Genomic DNA, 17,299 nt, shown 5'->3' with positions numbered 1-17,299 from the left:
TTCCCTTTTCCTTGTCTATCCCATTCACCACCAAGGCCCCTGTTCAGCATAGCAGGCGAGGCCGCCTGGGCGAGGTACTGGTCATCCTCCCCAGTTTTAAGCCCTGACCCAGAGTCTGAAGTTCCAGGACACTGCCCTTGATGCGTTAGAGGTGGGATGCCTCGCTGAGTCCGAGGGAAAAGAGATTAAGAAATGGAAGTAGATGAATACCAACGATGACGAAAGTAATGAGGACATAAAATGCAGACTAGCACAAGCAAGGAAGGCCTTCCTTAAGAAAACAAATGTCCTCACTTCTAACATTGAAATAGGAATTAAACAGATATTTTTGAAGACTTCCGTCTGGAGTGTGGAAATGTATGGAAGTGAAACATGGATTATAACTAGCTCAGAAAGAAAGAATAGAAGCTTTTGAAATGTGGAGAATACTGAATGTGAGATTGGTAGACCGAAACACTAATGAAGAGATACTGAATCGAATTGCTGAGAGGAGAACCATTTGGTGATATTTCACCACAAGAAGAAAGGACACGTCTTAAGACATCCAGGACTTCTTTAGTCAGTTTTTGAGGGAAGTTTAAGCGGTAACAACGGCAGATGTCTACGTAGACCAAGGTCTGAATATGACAAACAGATCAGAGTAGATGTAGTAGTCATACAGAAATGAATAGGTTAGCACAGGATAGGGTAGCAAGGAGAGCAGAATCAAACTTTTCTACGGACTGATGACCCAAACAAAAACAACAACAACAACAACTTATGGCATCAGCTGCCGAAATGCAAGTCCGTTTTTCTTTTTGTGTTGACACCATTCAAATGAGTTCCCGTCAGTTTGGACGTTCTCTTTTCTTAACACCGTAGTTAACTACGAAACCAAGAACTGTAAACAGAAATTTGGAACGCCGAGAGAATTTTGAAAAACAAACACCTAATGTATCCAATAGGGTTCCTTTATATGTCGACATGAACGACATGTCTCAAACATCCACGGATTTCGACTAGAATCAAACATGCGATCTTTAGCAGACTACTACTACTACTACTACTACTACTACTACTACTACTAGTAGTAGTAGTTTTTATTCCTCCCATGAAGGGGGAGGTGGGCTTCCTAGACGGTGACGCCGTTTCCTCAGGCCAGGAGATTTGCGTCGGACAAAGAAATGAGCAGAGAGGGTTGGTGGTTGTAGCCTATGCTGCGAACTGTTCCGGCATTCGCTTAATGCAGTAGAATGGAAACCACGGGAAAGCATTCTCAGGACAGCCGAAGGTGGGGGCCAGCCCTTCTCCGTCTCCCGAATACAGAGGCGTATAGCCATGGAACAGCCTCTGCTAGGTTGGCCGGTCGGAGTGCAGAGCTGTCGGACCACGGACCAGCCGTGGCCACTTGTGTGCCGAGACCCATTCTGTATCTGACGTCCTAGCAGATGAACGCATCCACTCAACCAACGGTGCCAGTCTGTGTGAAACTGTAATACCACCGAAAGCCAAGTCCACCCCCTGGTTCTCGTTCCTGCTGCGGGGTCGGAGATGAGACGAGATGAAATTATAAGGCATGTTTACGGCCGGATGCCTTTCTTGTCGCCAACCTCAGTCGATAAGCCAATGACGATGACATGAATACAATTGCGTAATGAGGTGAAGGAATCGGCTGTGCCATAAACTTATGAACAGCAACCGTTCTTTATGTATGTATGTATGTATGTATGTATGTATGTATGTATGTATGTATGTATGTATGTATGTATGTATGTAAGCGCGCGCGTGTCTTCGTGTGAATGAATGAGTGAGGGAGCGAGTGTGATTATCCCATTTATTCATGAGCTACTGTATGTGTTAATTATGTCATATACAGGAACAATATTTGTGGCAATGTGAAGGTGTAACACTATATATGTAACATATGCAGATTGTAACATGTACAGTATATATTTAACCAACAGAGGTGGGAACACACTGGGTACGTGAGGTTTTCCCCTTACCCATCTGCCGTCCATAAATTGCACATACATTATTTTGGAAAATAAATCAATCAATAAATCAATAAATAAATCATTAAATAAATAAATCATTAAATAAATAAATAAATAAATAAATAAATAAATAAATAAATAGTCCGCCTCTGTGGTGTAGTGGTTAGTATGATTAGCTGCCACCCCCGGAGGCCCGGGTTCGATTCCAGGCTCTGTCACGAAATTTTAAAAGTGATATGGGGGCCGGAACGGTTCCACTCAGCCTCCGGAGGTGAACTAAGTAGAGGGATTCGGTTCCCATCTCAGCCATCCTCGAAGTGATTTTCCGTGGTTTCCCCACTCCTCCTCCAGGCAAATGCCGGGAGGGTACCTAACTTAGGGTCACGACCGCTTCCTTCCCCTCTTCCTAGTCTATCCCTTCTAATCTTCCCCATGCAATGATCATGGAGGATACCAGAATATCATTGCACGCCTGGCGCTGTTTCGCAGGCTGTCTACAACATGACAAAGAATGATACTGTATAGGAATGCGGCAATTTTCCTTTTGAGTTGCTGAAAAAAGAGTTCTTATTAACCCGAGGTTCAGGGCCTTAGCGAAAGACAAATTGTAAGATTGTAACTGAGGAGAATTTAAAGATATAGGAGCATAAACTTGTCAACATTTGTTAGATAGTACGTCTCACTTCCCCTTAAAATGAACATATTTTTGCCGTTATATTTACACAAATGTCGAATGTCTCTTAAAATTGGACAAGATTCAATATTTTAAACGAATGCAAACACTAAATGAATAAATAGGTATATGTAAAGAAAAGTATTTTCCTAATCGGGGATAGCTGTACAACAGGGGAATTTCAAAATTTAAACACGTGTAAGTTTTTTTTGTTTGTTTTTAAATCCTAAGATAAGCTGCCTCTGTGGATCAGCGGTAGAGTGTCGGCCACCAGATCCCAAGATAGCGGGTTCAAACCCGGCAGAAGTAGTCGGATTTTTGAAGGGCGGAAAAAAGTCCATTCGACACTCCATGTCGTACGATGTCGGCATGTAAAAGATCTCTGGTGATCCATTTGGTGTTTACCCGACAAAATTCATTAAAAATCTTAGCCATAGACGCCCAAAAGAGTTTCGATTTATTCGGTCTGCCATCTAGTGGTGGCCTAGAGTAAAACGGAACGTCGAAATTGACGAGCAGACAGCCAGATGGCGTCAAATTGAAATGTCTGCACACGGTAGCGGAGGCCATACGATTATTATTATTATTATTATTATATTATTATTATTATTATTATTATTATTATTATTATTATTATTATTATTATTATTATCCTAAGATAACTAGTGAGAAAATTACCATTTATCTGGTGCTGTTTACCGTACGTTTCTAGGGCAGCTATCCCTTGTGGATTTACTCTCTACTTAATTCTCTTATAAGTACAGGCCTGTCAAAATGTATCACATTTTTCTTTATGTGAGGTACTTGTTAAACTATTTTAAATCCGACACTTTTTGATAGTGTGTACTTAAAAAAAATTGAGCCAACACTTGATCTTGTTAACTCGAACGCCATATTAATCATTAAAAATTCTACAATATTCACAGAGACATCAGAGTACAGAGTCTTCACTACGGAACTAACTGCTAAGAGTCAGCTGTTAACAGCTGAGAATTTGACAGCCATTTTTATAAAAGACCATACCAGTATCAGGGAGCAAATATGAGGATCTGACAAATTACTCACCTTCAAGACTCTGGTCGTAGCCCTTGGTGAAAAAGAGCATGGCTTTGGCAGCGCGTTCTGGAGTCTTCAACAGACCCTGGCGGTCTGGGTTCTCTCCCAGAGAGGCGAGGAGCTGGCGGTAGGCACTCGACATGTCAGGGAGGAGTGCCTCGCGAGTAGGAGGGCGGTGGTCCAGTTCCAAATCGTGATGGAACGTGCAGTGTTCATGACCTGGAACAAAACAAAGCAGGAGTCACGTTAAAAATGTAACATTCACCACATTTCTCAAAGAAATCTTAACAGAGTACTATATATGTTTTAGTCCTCGAGAAATAAAAATCCTATTCTTTTAAGGTTGCCCTTAGTAAATATATAGTTTTTCAAGGATAGAAGCCAAAAATCCAGTTTTCCACCTGTCTTGCCGCTACTTAAACTCAGATTATAAAATACCAGCATCTCATCACTGAAAGCCATTAGCATGATGATGATGGTGATGATGGCTTATTTAATGGGTTCAGAAGGCATTAAATCGTTAATGTAGCATTACTGTAATATTTGTATTACTTTCCTGAGACGAGGAAAAAAAAAGGGGGGGGGGGAGGTGATACTGTACATATATTGACTTTCCATCCAGGCGATTGGTTAATGATTCCTGGTGAATTCTGAGATGGAATTTTCACTTTAAAATATCATAACGTCAGAAAGAGCATTCCGCTAAAGCCAAAAAAGAAACGAGGTGATGCTTGTGACCTTAAAATTGACTGGTATTAAAAGCAGATCCTTCTTACCGTCCAGCTCCTTGGCTGAATGTAGATGCCTTCGGTTCGGAGGATCCCGGGTTTAATTTTCGGCTGGGCCTAGGATTTTAACCGTGTTTGGTAAATTCCTATGATTCGAGAACTAGGCGTTTGTGTTTGTCTCCAATACAATATTCTTGTCATAAACCACAAATCCCTCCACGTAGGATTGGTACCAGGAAGCGCAACTAGCCGTAAAACAGTCCATACTGTCTGGCTCCATGGCTAAATGGTTAGCGTGCTGGCCTTTGGCCACAGGGGTCCCGGGTTGGATTCCCGGCAGGGTCAGGAATTTTAACAATCATTGGTTGATTTCGCTGGTACGGGGGCTGGGTGTAAGTGTCGTCTTCATCATCATTTCATCCTCATCACGACGCGCAGGGCCGTGCACGTAGAGGCGCGCGGCTGTGAGCTTGCATCCGGGAGATAGTAGGTTCGAATCCCACTATCGGCAGCCCTGAAGATGGTTTTCCGTGGTTTCCCATTTTCACACCAGGCAAATGCTGGGGCTGTACCTTACTTAAGGCCACGGCCGCTTCCTTCCAACTCCTAGGCCTTTCCTATCCCATCGTCGCCATAAGACCTATCTGTGTCGGTGCGACGTAACGCCCCTAGCAAGAAAAAGACGACGCGCAGGTCGCCTACGGGAGTCAAATCAAAAGACTTGCACCTGGCGAACCGAACATGTCCTCGGACTCTCCCGGCACTAAAAGCCATACGCCAGTTCATTTCACAGTCCATACTTGTGGCTCCATCAATATGTGGGTAAAGTGGCGCAAAAAGACAATCCATCCTATTCTGCCCTTCTAAACCCATGTGGGGTACGCTGGTATGGTCCCTGCAAAATTTTCTTTTTATATTATTTAATAGTTTTCTTCAATTTCTCTCTATTCGGACCATATCCACCCACTGTCTCAGAATCTTAGGAACAACCTGAGGGGGCGACAAAATGTCAGGAAGAAGAAGAAGAAACTGTGATGCCGAGCGGTGAAATGTCTTAAGCTTTCTCAATACGTGGAATACAGAACTTCTTCCGATGTAAAAACTTAGAAACGTGTAGGTCTTTCAGTTCCAGCTGAACTAGATTGCTCGTCCTTAGTTAATGTGTGATGGCTGAGGGCCAAGCACGTGTTCTACAATGATATCTAATAGCACCAGTAAGCGCAGCTGCTCCAGCACTATGTTGCTCGCCGAATGTTCGCGAATTGTGTCAACAAAAGAAGCTTCCACATTATTCAGTTAAAACAAGCTGTGCGAGGCAAAACCATCTTTATATAGGCCATAAAGATACATCGAGAAGTAGGACACAAAGTGTCCTTTAATTTCTACTTTTGCCCTCAGCTTTAACATCTTCTCGCCGGGCGAGTTGGCCGTGCGATTAGGGGCACACAGCTGTGAGCTTTCATCCGGGAGATAGTGGGTTCGAACCCCACTGTCGGCAGTCCTGAAGATGGTTTTCCGTGGTTTCACATTTTCACACCAGGCAAATTTTCGACAGTTTCGTTCCCATTCCTAGGCCTTTCCTATCCCATCGTCGTCATAAGATCTATCTGTGTCGTTGCAACGAAAAAAAACAAACTTTATCAGACTTTTACCATTTTCCAACACTGGGATGACAATTTTAAAAAGAAGTGTGACATGGATGAGGCCAACAATAGCGCAAGGTTGAATTGTGTTGCCATATTTCACCGAGGAAACTGCAGAGAGAAACAATCTTGTGCAGTTCATGAAGGCTCCATGAGCAGTGGAAGGCTTCCAACTATTCAATAATAATAATAATAATAATAATCGTATGGCCTCAGCTACCGTTTGCAGACATTTCGATTTGACGCCATCTGGCTGTCTGCTCGTCAATTTCGACGTTCCGGTTTATTCTGTCTGCCATCTAGCGGACCTAGAGTAAACCAGATCTCTCTTGGGCGTCTATGGCTGAGATTTAATTAATTTTGTCGGGTAAATACCAAATGTATCACCAGAGTTCTTTTACATGCCGACATCGTACGACATGGAGTGTCGAATGGACTTTTTTCCGCCCTTCAAAAATCCGACTACCTCTGTCAGGTTTGAACCCGCTATCTTGGGATCCGGAGGCCGACACTCTACCACGGATCCACAGAGGCAGCTTATTCAATAATAAAAGTGAGATAGAGATAGAGAGTCTACGAGTTTGATTCCCTGGGGGCTGGGAGTGTGTGTCGTCTTCATGATTAGAATTCGTCATAGGTAAGGCCCCTTCATCATAGTCGCACAGGTCTATACGAAGTCAACTTGAAAGACCTGCACCAGGCCTCTTCGGAAGCCACGCACCATTAATTTGAACTCATCTATGGTGTGGGTTTATTGCACTGAAAATCCTTGCCACCTCCGCAAAATTGAACCCACGTCCCTTCATAATGAACCGATCAAGTCCTTAACGCCTCGGCAAGGCAGGTTCCTCTACCAGTTCCTTATGCCGTATATAAAACTCCAGATAATAATATTAATAATAATAATAATAATATTTATTTATTTATTTATTTATTTATTTATTTATCTATTTATTTATTTATTTATTTATTTATTTCTTAATCTGTTTACCCTCCAAGGTTCGTTTTTACCTCGTACTCAGCCAGGGATCACACCTCTACCGCCTCAAGGGTAGTATCCTGGAGCGTGAGACTTTTCGGTCGTGGGACACAACTGGGGAGGATGACCAGTACCTCGCCCAGGCTGCCTCGCCTGCTGTGCTGAACAGGACATTTGGCGGGGGTGAAGGGATGGACAAGGAAAAGGGAAAGAAGCGGTCGTGGCCTTAAGTGGGTACCATCCCGGCATTTTCCCGGAGGAAAAGTGGAAAACCACGGAAAACAACTTCTAGGATGGTTGAGGTGGGAGTCGAACCCACCTCTACTCAGCTGACCTCCCGAGGCTGAGTGGACCCCGTTTCAGCCCTTGTACCACTTTTGAAATACCGTGGGAGAGCCGGCAATCGAACCCGGGCCTCCGGGGGTGGCATCTAATCACGCTAACCACTACAGCACAGAGGCGGATAATAATAATAATAATAATAATAATAATAATAATATCCACTTTCACGTGGAAATCAACCAAGGGAACGCGACTTTCCAAAAACAAGTTGAGGCTGAGTTGGGAGAAGATCAGTTTGTCTTCAGAAGAAATGTGGTGGTGGTGGTGCTAGGGGCTTTACGTAGCACCGACACAGATAGGTCTTATGGCGACGATGGGATAGGAAAGGCCTAGGAGTTGGAAGGAAGCGGCCGTGGCCTTAAGGTACAGCCCCAGCATTTGCCTGGTGTGAAAATGGGAAACCACGGAAAACCATTTTCAGGGCTGCCGATAGTGGGATTCGAACCTACTATCTCCCGGATGCAAGCTCACAGCCGCGCGCCTCTACGCGCACGGCTAACTCGCCCGGTCAGAAGAAATGTAGGAACACGTGAACTAATCCTGACTTTACGTCTGATCTTAGAGGATCTAATCAAGGACAAGCCCACATACATGGCATTCGTAGATCTAGAAAAGGCATTCGATAATGTTGATTGGACCAAAATATTTAAAATTCTGAAGGGGATTGGGATCAGATACCGAGAACGAAGAATTATCTACAATCTGTATAAAAATCAGTCTGCAGTAATAAGAATCAAGGGCTTTGAAAAAGCAGCAATCCAGAAAGGAGCGAGGCAAGTCTGCAGTTTGTCCTCCTCCTTTTCAATGCTTACATAGAACAGGCAGTAAAGGAAATGGAAAGGGAATCACAATCCAAGTAGAGGAAATCAAAACCTTGAGATTTGCCGATGATATTGTTATTTTATCTGAGACTGCAGAAGATCTTGAGAAGCTGCTGAATGGTATGGACGAAGTCTTGGGTAAGGAGTACAAGATGAAAATAAATAAGTCCAAAACAAAAGTAATGGAGTGCAGTCGAACGAAGGCAGGTGATGCAGGAAATATTAAATTAGGAAATTAAGTCTTAAAGGAAGTAGATGAATATTGTTACTTGGGTAGTAAAATAACTAACGATGGCAGAAGTAAGGAGGACATAAAATGCAAAATAGCACAAGCAAGGAAGAGCTTTCTTAAGAAAAGAAATTTGTTCACTTCACCTAGCTCAGAAATAAAGAGAATAGAAACTTTTGAAATGTGGTGTTACGGAAGAATGCTGAAGGTGAGATGGATAGATCGAATCACAAATGAAGAGATACTGAATCGAAATGGCGAGAGGAGATCGATTTGGCTAAATTTGACGAGAAGAAGAGAGAGAATGATAGGACACATCTTAAGATACCCAGGACTTGTTCAGTTGGTTTTTGAAGGAAGTGTAGGTGTTAAGAACGGTAGGGGTAGACCAAGGTATGAATATGATAAGCAGATTAGAGCAGATGTAGGATGCAATAGTTACGTAGAAATGAAAAGGTTAGCACAGGATAGGGTGGCGTGGAGGCTGAATCAAACCAGTCTATGGACTGATGACTCAAATAATAATAATAATAATAATAATAATAATAATAATAATAATAATAATAATATTGCCAAGCTTTTAGTCATGGAACTGGCTTCTCAACAAGATGGGCGTGGTTCAAATCCGGCCAATGCAGGTTTAGAAGTAGAAAGTCACGTTCCCTTGGTTGATTTCCACGTGGAAGTGGATATCACGTTGCTACGATCGACATTCTCGTAAAACATTATTCTTTTCATTTGTTTTACGAATCATCGGCGCATTACCGTGAAAATTTAAGCTTACTTTTTGCCGTTAGCCGTCCTTGAATTCCATATAAAGGTACAACAGTGAACTTAAGATAAAGGCATTTCCCGATTAACCTCGATATTTACTGTACATTAGTCAGTTCTTATGGCCAGCCGCCTTTTCTCCTAAGAATAACTAGTGTTGCACTCATCTGTTGTTGGTGCACCGCAGTTTCATGATTGCCTGGTTTGTAAAATTTCTCTGCCACATTACTGAGAATCGAACTCACGGGTAAGCAAAGAAGACTCATCACTGCTACATTTTACTGGAGATAGGTGGAAATACTCAAAGGACGGTAATTCTGAGGGTGTATGTATTTTATTTTATTTTTTGGTAGCGGCTTTAGGTCTTATGGCGACGATGGAATAGGAAAGGTCTAGGAGTTGGAAGGAGGCGGCCGTGGCCTTAATTAAGGTACAGCCCCAGCATTTGCCTGGTGTAAAAAGGGGGAAAACACGAAAAACCATCTTCAGAGCAGCCGACAGTTGGATTCTAATCCTCTATCTCCCGGATGCAAGCTCACAGCCGCGCGCACCTAACCGCACGGCCAACTCGCCCGGTGCTATTGTTTTAAGAGGACGTACAACTGGGCAACCATAATCTCTTAACACTAATTACAGTGCAGTGAAGCTAAGCAGAACCTTGTACGACAATGAAACAAACTCGAGAAACAAAACAGACGCACGTGCACTGAACAGATATCAGTGTGGCTGATTCCTACTTTCGTGACCGTACGTCATCACAAGTTCGTGTGCTGTCCATATCATTCAATCACACTTCACATTACCAAAGGACCTGTGACATTCAAGAGTTCCTCACTGTTGCCCAATCTACTAGTCATAAACCATTACATTCAGTCATCCTTGGTGTAGTTATATGCTCGTGGGAACGAAGGAAAATATGAGGTTTTTTGCTTTCGTCCCTTGCTTCGATTCACATATTTACACAGGTATTGTAAAGGAAGTCTGCCTCTGTGGTGTAGTGGTTAGTGTGATTAGCTGCCACCCCCCGAGGCCCGGGTTCGATTCCCGGCTCTGCCACAAAATTTGAAGAGTAGTATCGTACGAGGGCTGGAACGGGGTCCACTCAGCCTCGGGAGGTCAAAGGAGTAGAGGTGGGTTCGATTCCCACCTCAGCCATCCTGGAAGTGGTTTTCCGTGGTTTCCCACTTCTTCTCTAGGCAAATACCGGGATGGTACTTAACTTAAGGCCACGGCCGCTTCCTTCCCTCTTCCTTGTCTATCCTTTCCAATCTTCCCATCCCACCCAAGTCCCCTGTTTAGCATAGCAGGTGAGGCCGCCTGGGAGAGGTACTGGTCATTCTCTCCAGCCGTATCCCCCGACCCGATGTCTGACGCTCCAGGACACTACCCTTGAGGCGGTAGAGGTGGGATCTCTCGCCGAGTCCGAGCGAAAAACCAACCCTGGAGGGTAAACCGATTAAGAAAGAAAGTACGACACAGTAAGGTTCATTTTCCTTGATACATAAGGATAGGAAAATGAACACAACGAACGTTGTTCTGATGATGATGATGATGATGGGCGTTTATTGCTAATCATAGGTAACGAAGAATCATGGTGTTCCTCGCACGGTAGTACTAATCACAGGTAATCTAGACCCGTGGTATTGTACCATTCTGTTAATTATAAGAATGGATATTTAACGCTGATAAAATAATGCGCAACAGGACGCTGACTGTAGAGGCGTGATGCTATACCAAGCGCGGGAACTGAAGGGGATTCCCGAGGCAAGGCGTGGTCATGTGTGCCGAAGAAAGAATATGTGAGGAAGAAAGAAAGAGAGATGGGATTTTGTCTGGGGGAGAGACCTGCCATCTTAACAGAGATTTTCAGCGGGAACAGACAGGCTCACCACGCTACGGAAATTGAGTCGTAATTCCTATATTTGAAGGTTTTACAGGAAAGTAATAGGATGGAAATCGGTGCCAGAATTTTCCGAAGCCATAGATACCTCAAAGTCTATTAATATATAATCGAATAAATAACTACGTGGGAGGCCGACGGCCGTGAGAAAATGTTTCGAGGCCACATGCCAATCTCAAGTTGTTTCCCGGGACTTCCCAGCGAGTCGCGTGGGTTCCTGGATTCTATAAGAGCAGAGAAAGGTGGAAGGAGGTATTCAGTCCATGATAAGATCGCTGTCCGTGCACGTCGCGTTTCTGCTGATACTCGCGCCAGAAACCTTTGTCTAGGACAAAGATTGTGACTAATAAGTGTTGTGGCGATAATTTAATTCAGTAGCTCCGAGATTTGTAAAGTTCCCGGTAGCAATTTAAGTAAAGGACAATATGTAGACATGTGCGGTGAGACCGACGAGTGTTTTAGTATTTGACGCAAAGAGTGCTACCTGTGTAGACTTTCATTATGAGGCGATGAGAGAGGAGTAGCGACGGGTAAAAATAAAATAAAAATAAAATACCCGTAACAATAAGCTAGGATAGTTGGTATTATTCCGGTCAGAGGTAGAAGACTAGATTAGTGGAGCAGGAATAGTAAAGTCAGTTTCGAGATTCCAGATATCCAGTACTGATTCCCATGTCAAATGGAATAAATGGATCGGGAGGTGCTGTGCTGTGAATAAACTGAGTATTTCATTTTAGTGAAGAGCGGTGAGGCGTGCAGGAGACTGGTGTTACGAACTGCCGTCCACGACCCCAAGAAGACGACCAACGGGCTACCCAGGCGGAAAAGGACATCATGAACACTGGAGGACGGGACCTAAGGGATCGATCTGGGACAACGCTGCCGCCATGACTGCTTAAGCATCCGCAGTCAACCCGGACGGTGAGGAAGAGGTCTCCAAGATGATAGATAAGTGAACAATAATTAATATATATGTGTAGGGTTGGGGGGTTGTTATGCAGAAATACGGTGATTAATTTGTAAATATAGTAGGGAATAGAATTACGGCCCATTAGGCCATTTATTAAGGTATTTTCTTTATATATTTTAGGGTAAGGCATATGCATTTTTATTCTATTTTTTATAGAAAGCAAGGATTAAGGTAGTTTAAATAACAGTGTTGCTGTACACATAGTCGTAGGGAAGCTTATGTACGAGCTTAAATCAATGTTTCTTAGTGCCCGGCATCAGACGATATCTGCTTGTAATTATGGGTTATTAATGATAGAGTACCCTTATGTTGGGAAGGGAATCTGTCTGCATAATGTAGAGCACGCATGCGGCCTGGATTTAATTGTTTACTTCGTGTTTGTATTGAGTTTGATTGACTGTGAGTGTAATGAAACTACATCGTAGGCCATGTCACGTATATTTGCGACCCCTCGTACTCTGCCAAGTAAGGGATTGAACCCTAGACTTGAGGGTTAATAGGAACACGTCGCATTGGGTTGACGGCGAGGTTGATGTGTATTACAGAGTTGAATACTCCATATGGTATAATCGAGACCCAGGGCGGTCTGTCACGGGCATTGGACAGTTACAGAAATGTATGTGATTCCTCACTCATTATTGTGGCGATTTTCGTCATGTGTTGAGACAAGGTCGAGACAAGAGCAGAGTTCCGCATGCTTGGAAACTAGGCTATGTTTTTATTTTTGTTTGTTGTGAGGGTGCGTTTCACGGCCCCAGGACTTTGAGGTCGTTTCCCCTGCCTGCACAGCAGGGAGCCTCGCAGCCATTTTTAAATAGTCAGGGGGAGGGGAGGAATTCCTTCTCGCAGGCGAGACAGGCATGCGGCGGCGGTTTCATTCATTCATCCTTTCTTTCTCTCTTACTTTCTTTAATTTGTTTGTAATTGGTGGTGCATTAGGTAGAAACTGGGCACTAAGAAAACTCGCTTAATCAGTACATTTTGTAAATAGAACGTTTGTTTTAATGGACCTTGGTTCATATCCATAAAAAATATATTTCATGCGAGATTAGAAAGGATATGCCTGTAGTAGTAGGTTCAAACTTACTATCTTTGTTGTATGCACTTTCCCAAATATGTGTGGGGACCTTTTAGTGGCTTTATTTCTGCAGGACAATTTCTCACCCTGGCATCATATACTTTATTTGTCGGTACAGCGATGCTGTTCCGAGTAAGGACACATCTGTTTCCTTGGTTCACTTATCGATTTTCCGCACGACATCAACCAGCCAGTGTATATTTTTTTGATGTTTATCTTTGGATTTATGATGTGAGCCTTTTGGGCATCCATTTTAGCACTATTAGTGCAATCAATTGTAATATAAAAGAAAAGAAGATGTTGGTTTAAGAATACACAACTTTGGCTCAATATGTCAGTAAATGCGTTTGTGTTCCTCATTTCGTAAGCATACGTATAGTACAATTTTTTTTTATCTCCCTACTCTCGTTCACAAGAACCCTGTAAACGACCTTTCCTGCCGACTGCAGTTGGGCTGGCGCATTCATCAAATAACAGGTAAGAAGGTAAGATCGACCTTGCAGTGTTGTTTATGCCCTATAGGGTACAGTATGTCACATATAATGGCACCGCTCCCAGGCAACACAGACCCATGGTGTTCCTCACAAATGGGTACTGCTCATAAGCAACGTAAACCTATTGCGTCTCTCACATAAAGGTATCACAGCGTTGCATATGTGTAAAGGAAAATGTACTTGCTTTTTATATATTACTAGCAAGGTACCCGTGCTTCGCTACGGTATTATACTGAAATTTATAATTGAATGCTTATTGTTTTAGATATATAATCCGCCGAAATTCGCGATCTGACTCGTTTTCTATTAGATTACGGCACGTTTCCTCCCATTTTTCAATCTTCCTTTCCAGCAATCGATTTCGTACTTCCCGGGCTAGGCTCAGGTATTCTTCCCGGTCAGTTGGGTCCGTAAATCTTTGCCATACCGTATTTTCCTATAATCATTTTTAATCTGGATAAAATCCTTCAGGAGATCCGGCGTGGTGTCATATCGGGTGCCTTGGCGGCACTGAACCCGCGGCCGGACTGCATTCTTAGTCATTACCCGTCCAGGAGCAGTTTCCAGCGCGGTCCGCATATTTGACGACGGTCCGGAACATTATTATTATTATTATTATTATTAATGTTATTCTTCTTATTATTAGTAGTAGTATTATTATTATTACTATTATGTGTTGCTGGGATGAATGATGACAGGGAAAACCGGAGTATCCGGAGAAAAACCTGTCCCGCCTCCGTTTTGTCCAGCACGAATGTCACATGGAGTGACCGGGATTTGAACCACGGAACCCAGCTGTGAGAGGCCGGCGCGCTGCCGCCTGAGCAACGGAGGATCCTTATAAGTACATTAAGAACAGTAAAATCAATTGGTCTCACCTCCTTTTACACCCCACCACCGTTAGTTTTTACTGCCACCCCCCCCCCCAAAAAAATTAAAAGAAGGCGTGTTTCTTTATGTTTAAGGGAGATTCCAAACACCAATGTTCACGTCTATTACCTTCAGTTTTGAGATATAAGTATCCCCATAAATATAATTTACTTTTGTCACTTCATTTCAAACTACTCCCCCCCCCCCCCTAAGTGAATTTTCCCGCAAAAAATACTTGTTTCTTTAATAGTGAAGGATCTTCTAAATACCAATTATCACGACTAACTTCTTCACTTTTAGATTTATGTGTCCTCATGAAAGGAATTCAACTCCTTTACACTCCCGCCCCCCAAGATGGTTTCCCCCCCAAAACGCATTTTTCTTTGTTTTTAAAGGAGATCCAAATACGAATTTTCACGTCTGTAACAACTTTAGTTTTTATTAGATGTATATATTCTCATACAATTAAAGTCAATTAATTTTTCAATTCTTTCACCCCCTCCCCCCGCTTCATTGGATTTTCCGAGAATACGTGTTTCTTTACTTTTAAAGCAGATTGCAAATATCAAATTTCACGTCTGTAACATCTTCATTTTTAAGATATCAGTAGCCTAATTAAAAGAATTCAACACCATTTTCAGTCACTTTCACCCACCCTCCACCCAAGTGGTATTTCCGAAAATTAAAAATACACGTTTCTTTATGTTTAATACAGATAAAAATACCATTTTTCACTTCTGTAACATGTTAAGTTTTTTTAGATATACTGTAAGAATTCTCATTTTAAAATTTCACCCCTTTTGGGTTCCCCTTAAGTGGAGTTTCCAAAAACAAATCACATATGTTTATTTACATTTACAGGAGATTCCAAACACCTACTTTTTACGTCTGTAACATTTTACGTTTCCAAGATAATGTTTCAAACAATTCACCCCAATTTGTCACTTCTGTTTAACCGCCATTAATAGGATTTTCCAAAAACTAAAAAAAATACGTGTTTTTTTATTTTTAAAGGAGATCCCATATACAAATTTTCAGTTCTGTAATATCTTCCGTTTCTGAGATATATGTATCCTCATTAAAGGCATTCAACCCACTTTTTACCCTTTTACACCCCTCCTATTGGGATTTACAGGAAACAAAAAAATACGTGTTCCTTTATTTTTAGAGGAGATTCTAACTACCAATTTTTACATCTGTAAATTTTAAAGTTTTAAGATGTAGACACATTCATTTTAAAAAATTCACCCCCTCCCTTTTCACCCCTCAATATTTGGATTTTCCAAAAACGAAAAAATACGTGTTTCTTTACATTTAAAGTAGATCCCAAATACCAATTTTCAGGTCTGTAATATCTTCAGGTTCTGAAATATAAGTAGCCTCATTAAAGGCATTCAACCCATTATTCACCCTTTTACACCCTTCCTATTGGGATTTTCCGAAAACAAAAGAATACGTGTTTCTTTATTTTTAAAGGAGATTCTAAATACCAATTTTTACATCTATAAACTGTAACAGTTTTGAGATATAGGTACACACATTTTAAAAAAATCACCCCCGTTTTACCCCCCCCCCATTAATTGGATTTTCCAAAAACAAAAAATACGTGTTTCTTTATTTTTAAAGGAGATCCCAAACACCAATTTTCAGGTCTGTAATATCTTCAGTTTCTGAAATATATGTAGCCTCATCAAAGGCATTCAACCCCTTTTTCACCCCTTTTCACCCCTCCTATTGCGATTTTCCGAAAACAAAAAATACGTGTTTCTTTATGTTTAATGAAGATTCTAAATACCAATTTTTACATCTGCAAACTTTAAAAGTTTGGAGATATAGATTCACTCATTTTAAAAATTCACCCCCTTTTCACCCTCCCATTAATTGGATTTTCCTAAAACAAAAAAATACGTGTTTCTTTATTTTTAAAAGAGATCAAAAGTACCAATTTTCAGGTCTGTAATATGTTCAGTTTCTGAGATATAAGTACCGGTATCCTCATTAAAGGCATTCAACCACTATTTCACTCTTTTTTACCCCTCCCATTGGGATTTTCCGAAAACAAAAAAATACGTGTTCCCTTATTTTTAAGGAAGATTCTAAATACCAATTTTTATATCTGTAAACCTTTAACGTTTTGAGATATAGATACACTCATTTTAAACTTTCACCCCCCTTTTCACCCCCTTAGGGACGGAATATCCAAAAATCCTCTCTTAGCGAGCATCTACATCTTATTATGAATGTATCCTCAAAATTTCATTTCTTTATGTCCAGTAGTTTTTGCTCGGCGATGATGAATCAGTCAGTCAGTCAGGACAAGTTACTTTATATATATATAGATTTGCGAGTTACAAGTGTACATTTACTTCTGGAGTGTTGCGGTAGCAAGGGTAATCGTAGTTTTGCATATACCGGTACGTAAACATTCACAACTCGTAATATTTTACTGATCTAAATAAATTTAAAAAATATTTATTTTGACACAAATATTTTCCTGATAATAATGTATTATTTTTGGAATGAAAAACCATAATATTTGAAAGAAATAATAAATCACGCACTTAAGGGTTAAGGAACATTATGTACAGAAAGTGCATACCAGGACTGGTTTCTTCACCGACAAACTACAGTGTTTTAAAACATTTGTTTTTTTTTAATTAGGGACAATACTTTTATTTATACAATCTGTCATGCCCTTAATTTACAAAACGAAGTTTTTTTGCATCCTGTGTTTTTGACCATTAAGTGGTGACTGGAGAAATTCTTCCCTCA

At 41.6% G+C, this 17,299-nt stretch overlaps 1 protein-coding gene across 1 annotated transcript in view; it reads right to left on the bottom strand.

Annotated features, from left to right (window-relative positions):
• The window catches only part of Pu (GTP cyclohydrolase punch), a 176,474-nt gene that overhangs the window by 111,790 nt on the left and 47,385 nt on the right, over positions 1 to 17,299 (bottom strand). The window contains exon 2 of the mRNA XM_067150869.2: positions 3,712 to 3,921. Coding sequence (XP_067006970.1) covers positions 3,712 to 3,921 — 210 coding nt within the window. The remainder of the gene's footprint in view (positions 1 to 3,711; positions 3,922 to 17,299) is intronic.

This window comes from Anabrus simplex, chromosome 7 (genome assembly GCF_040414725.1).
Source record: "Anabrus simplex isolate iqAnaSimp1 chromosome 7, ASM4041472v1, whole genome shotgun sequence".
NCBI lineage: Eukaryota > Metazoa > Arthropoda > Insecta > Orthoptera > Tettigoniidae > Anabrus > Anabrus simplex.
Note: the sequence above shows the minus strand (reverse complement) of the source record. Positions and strands in the feature narration are given on the sequence as shown.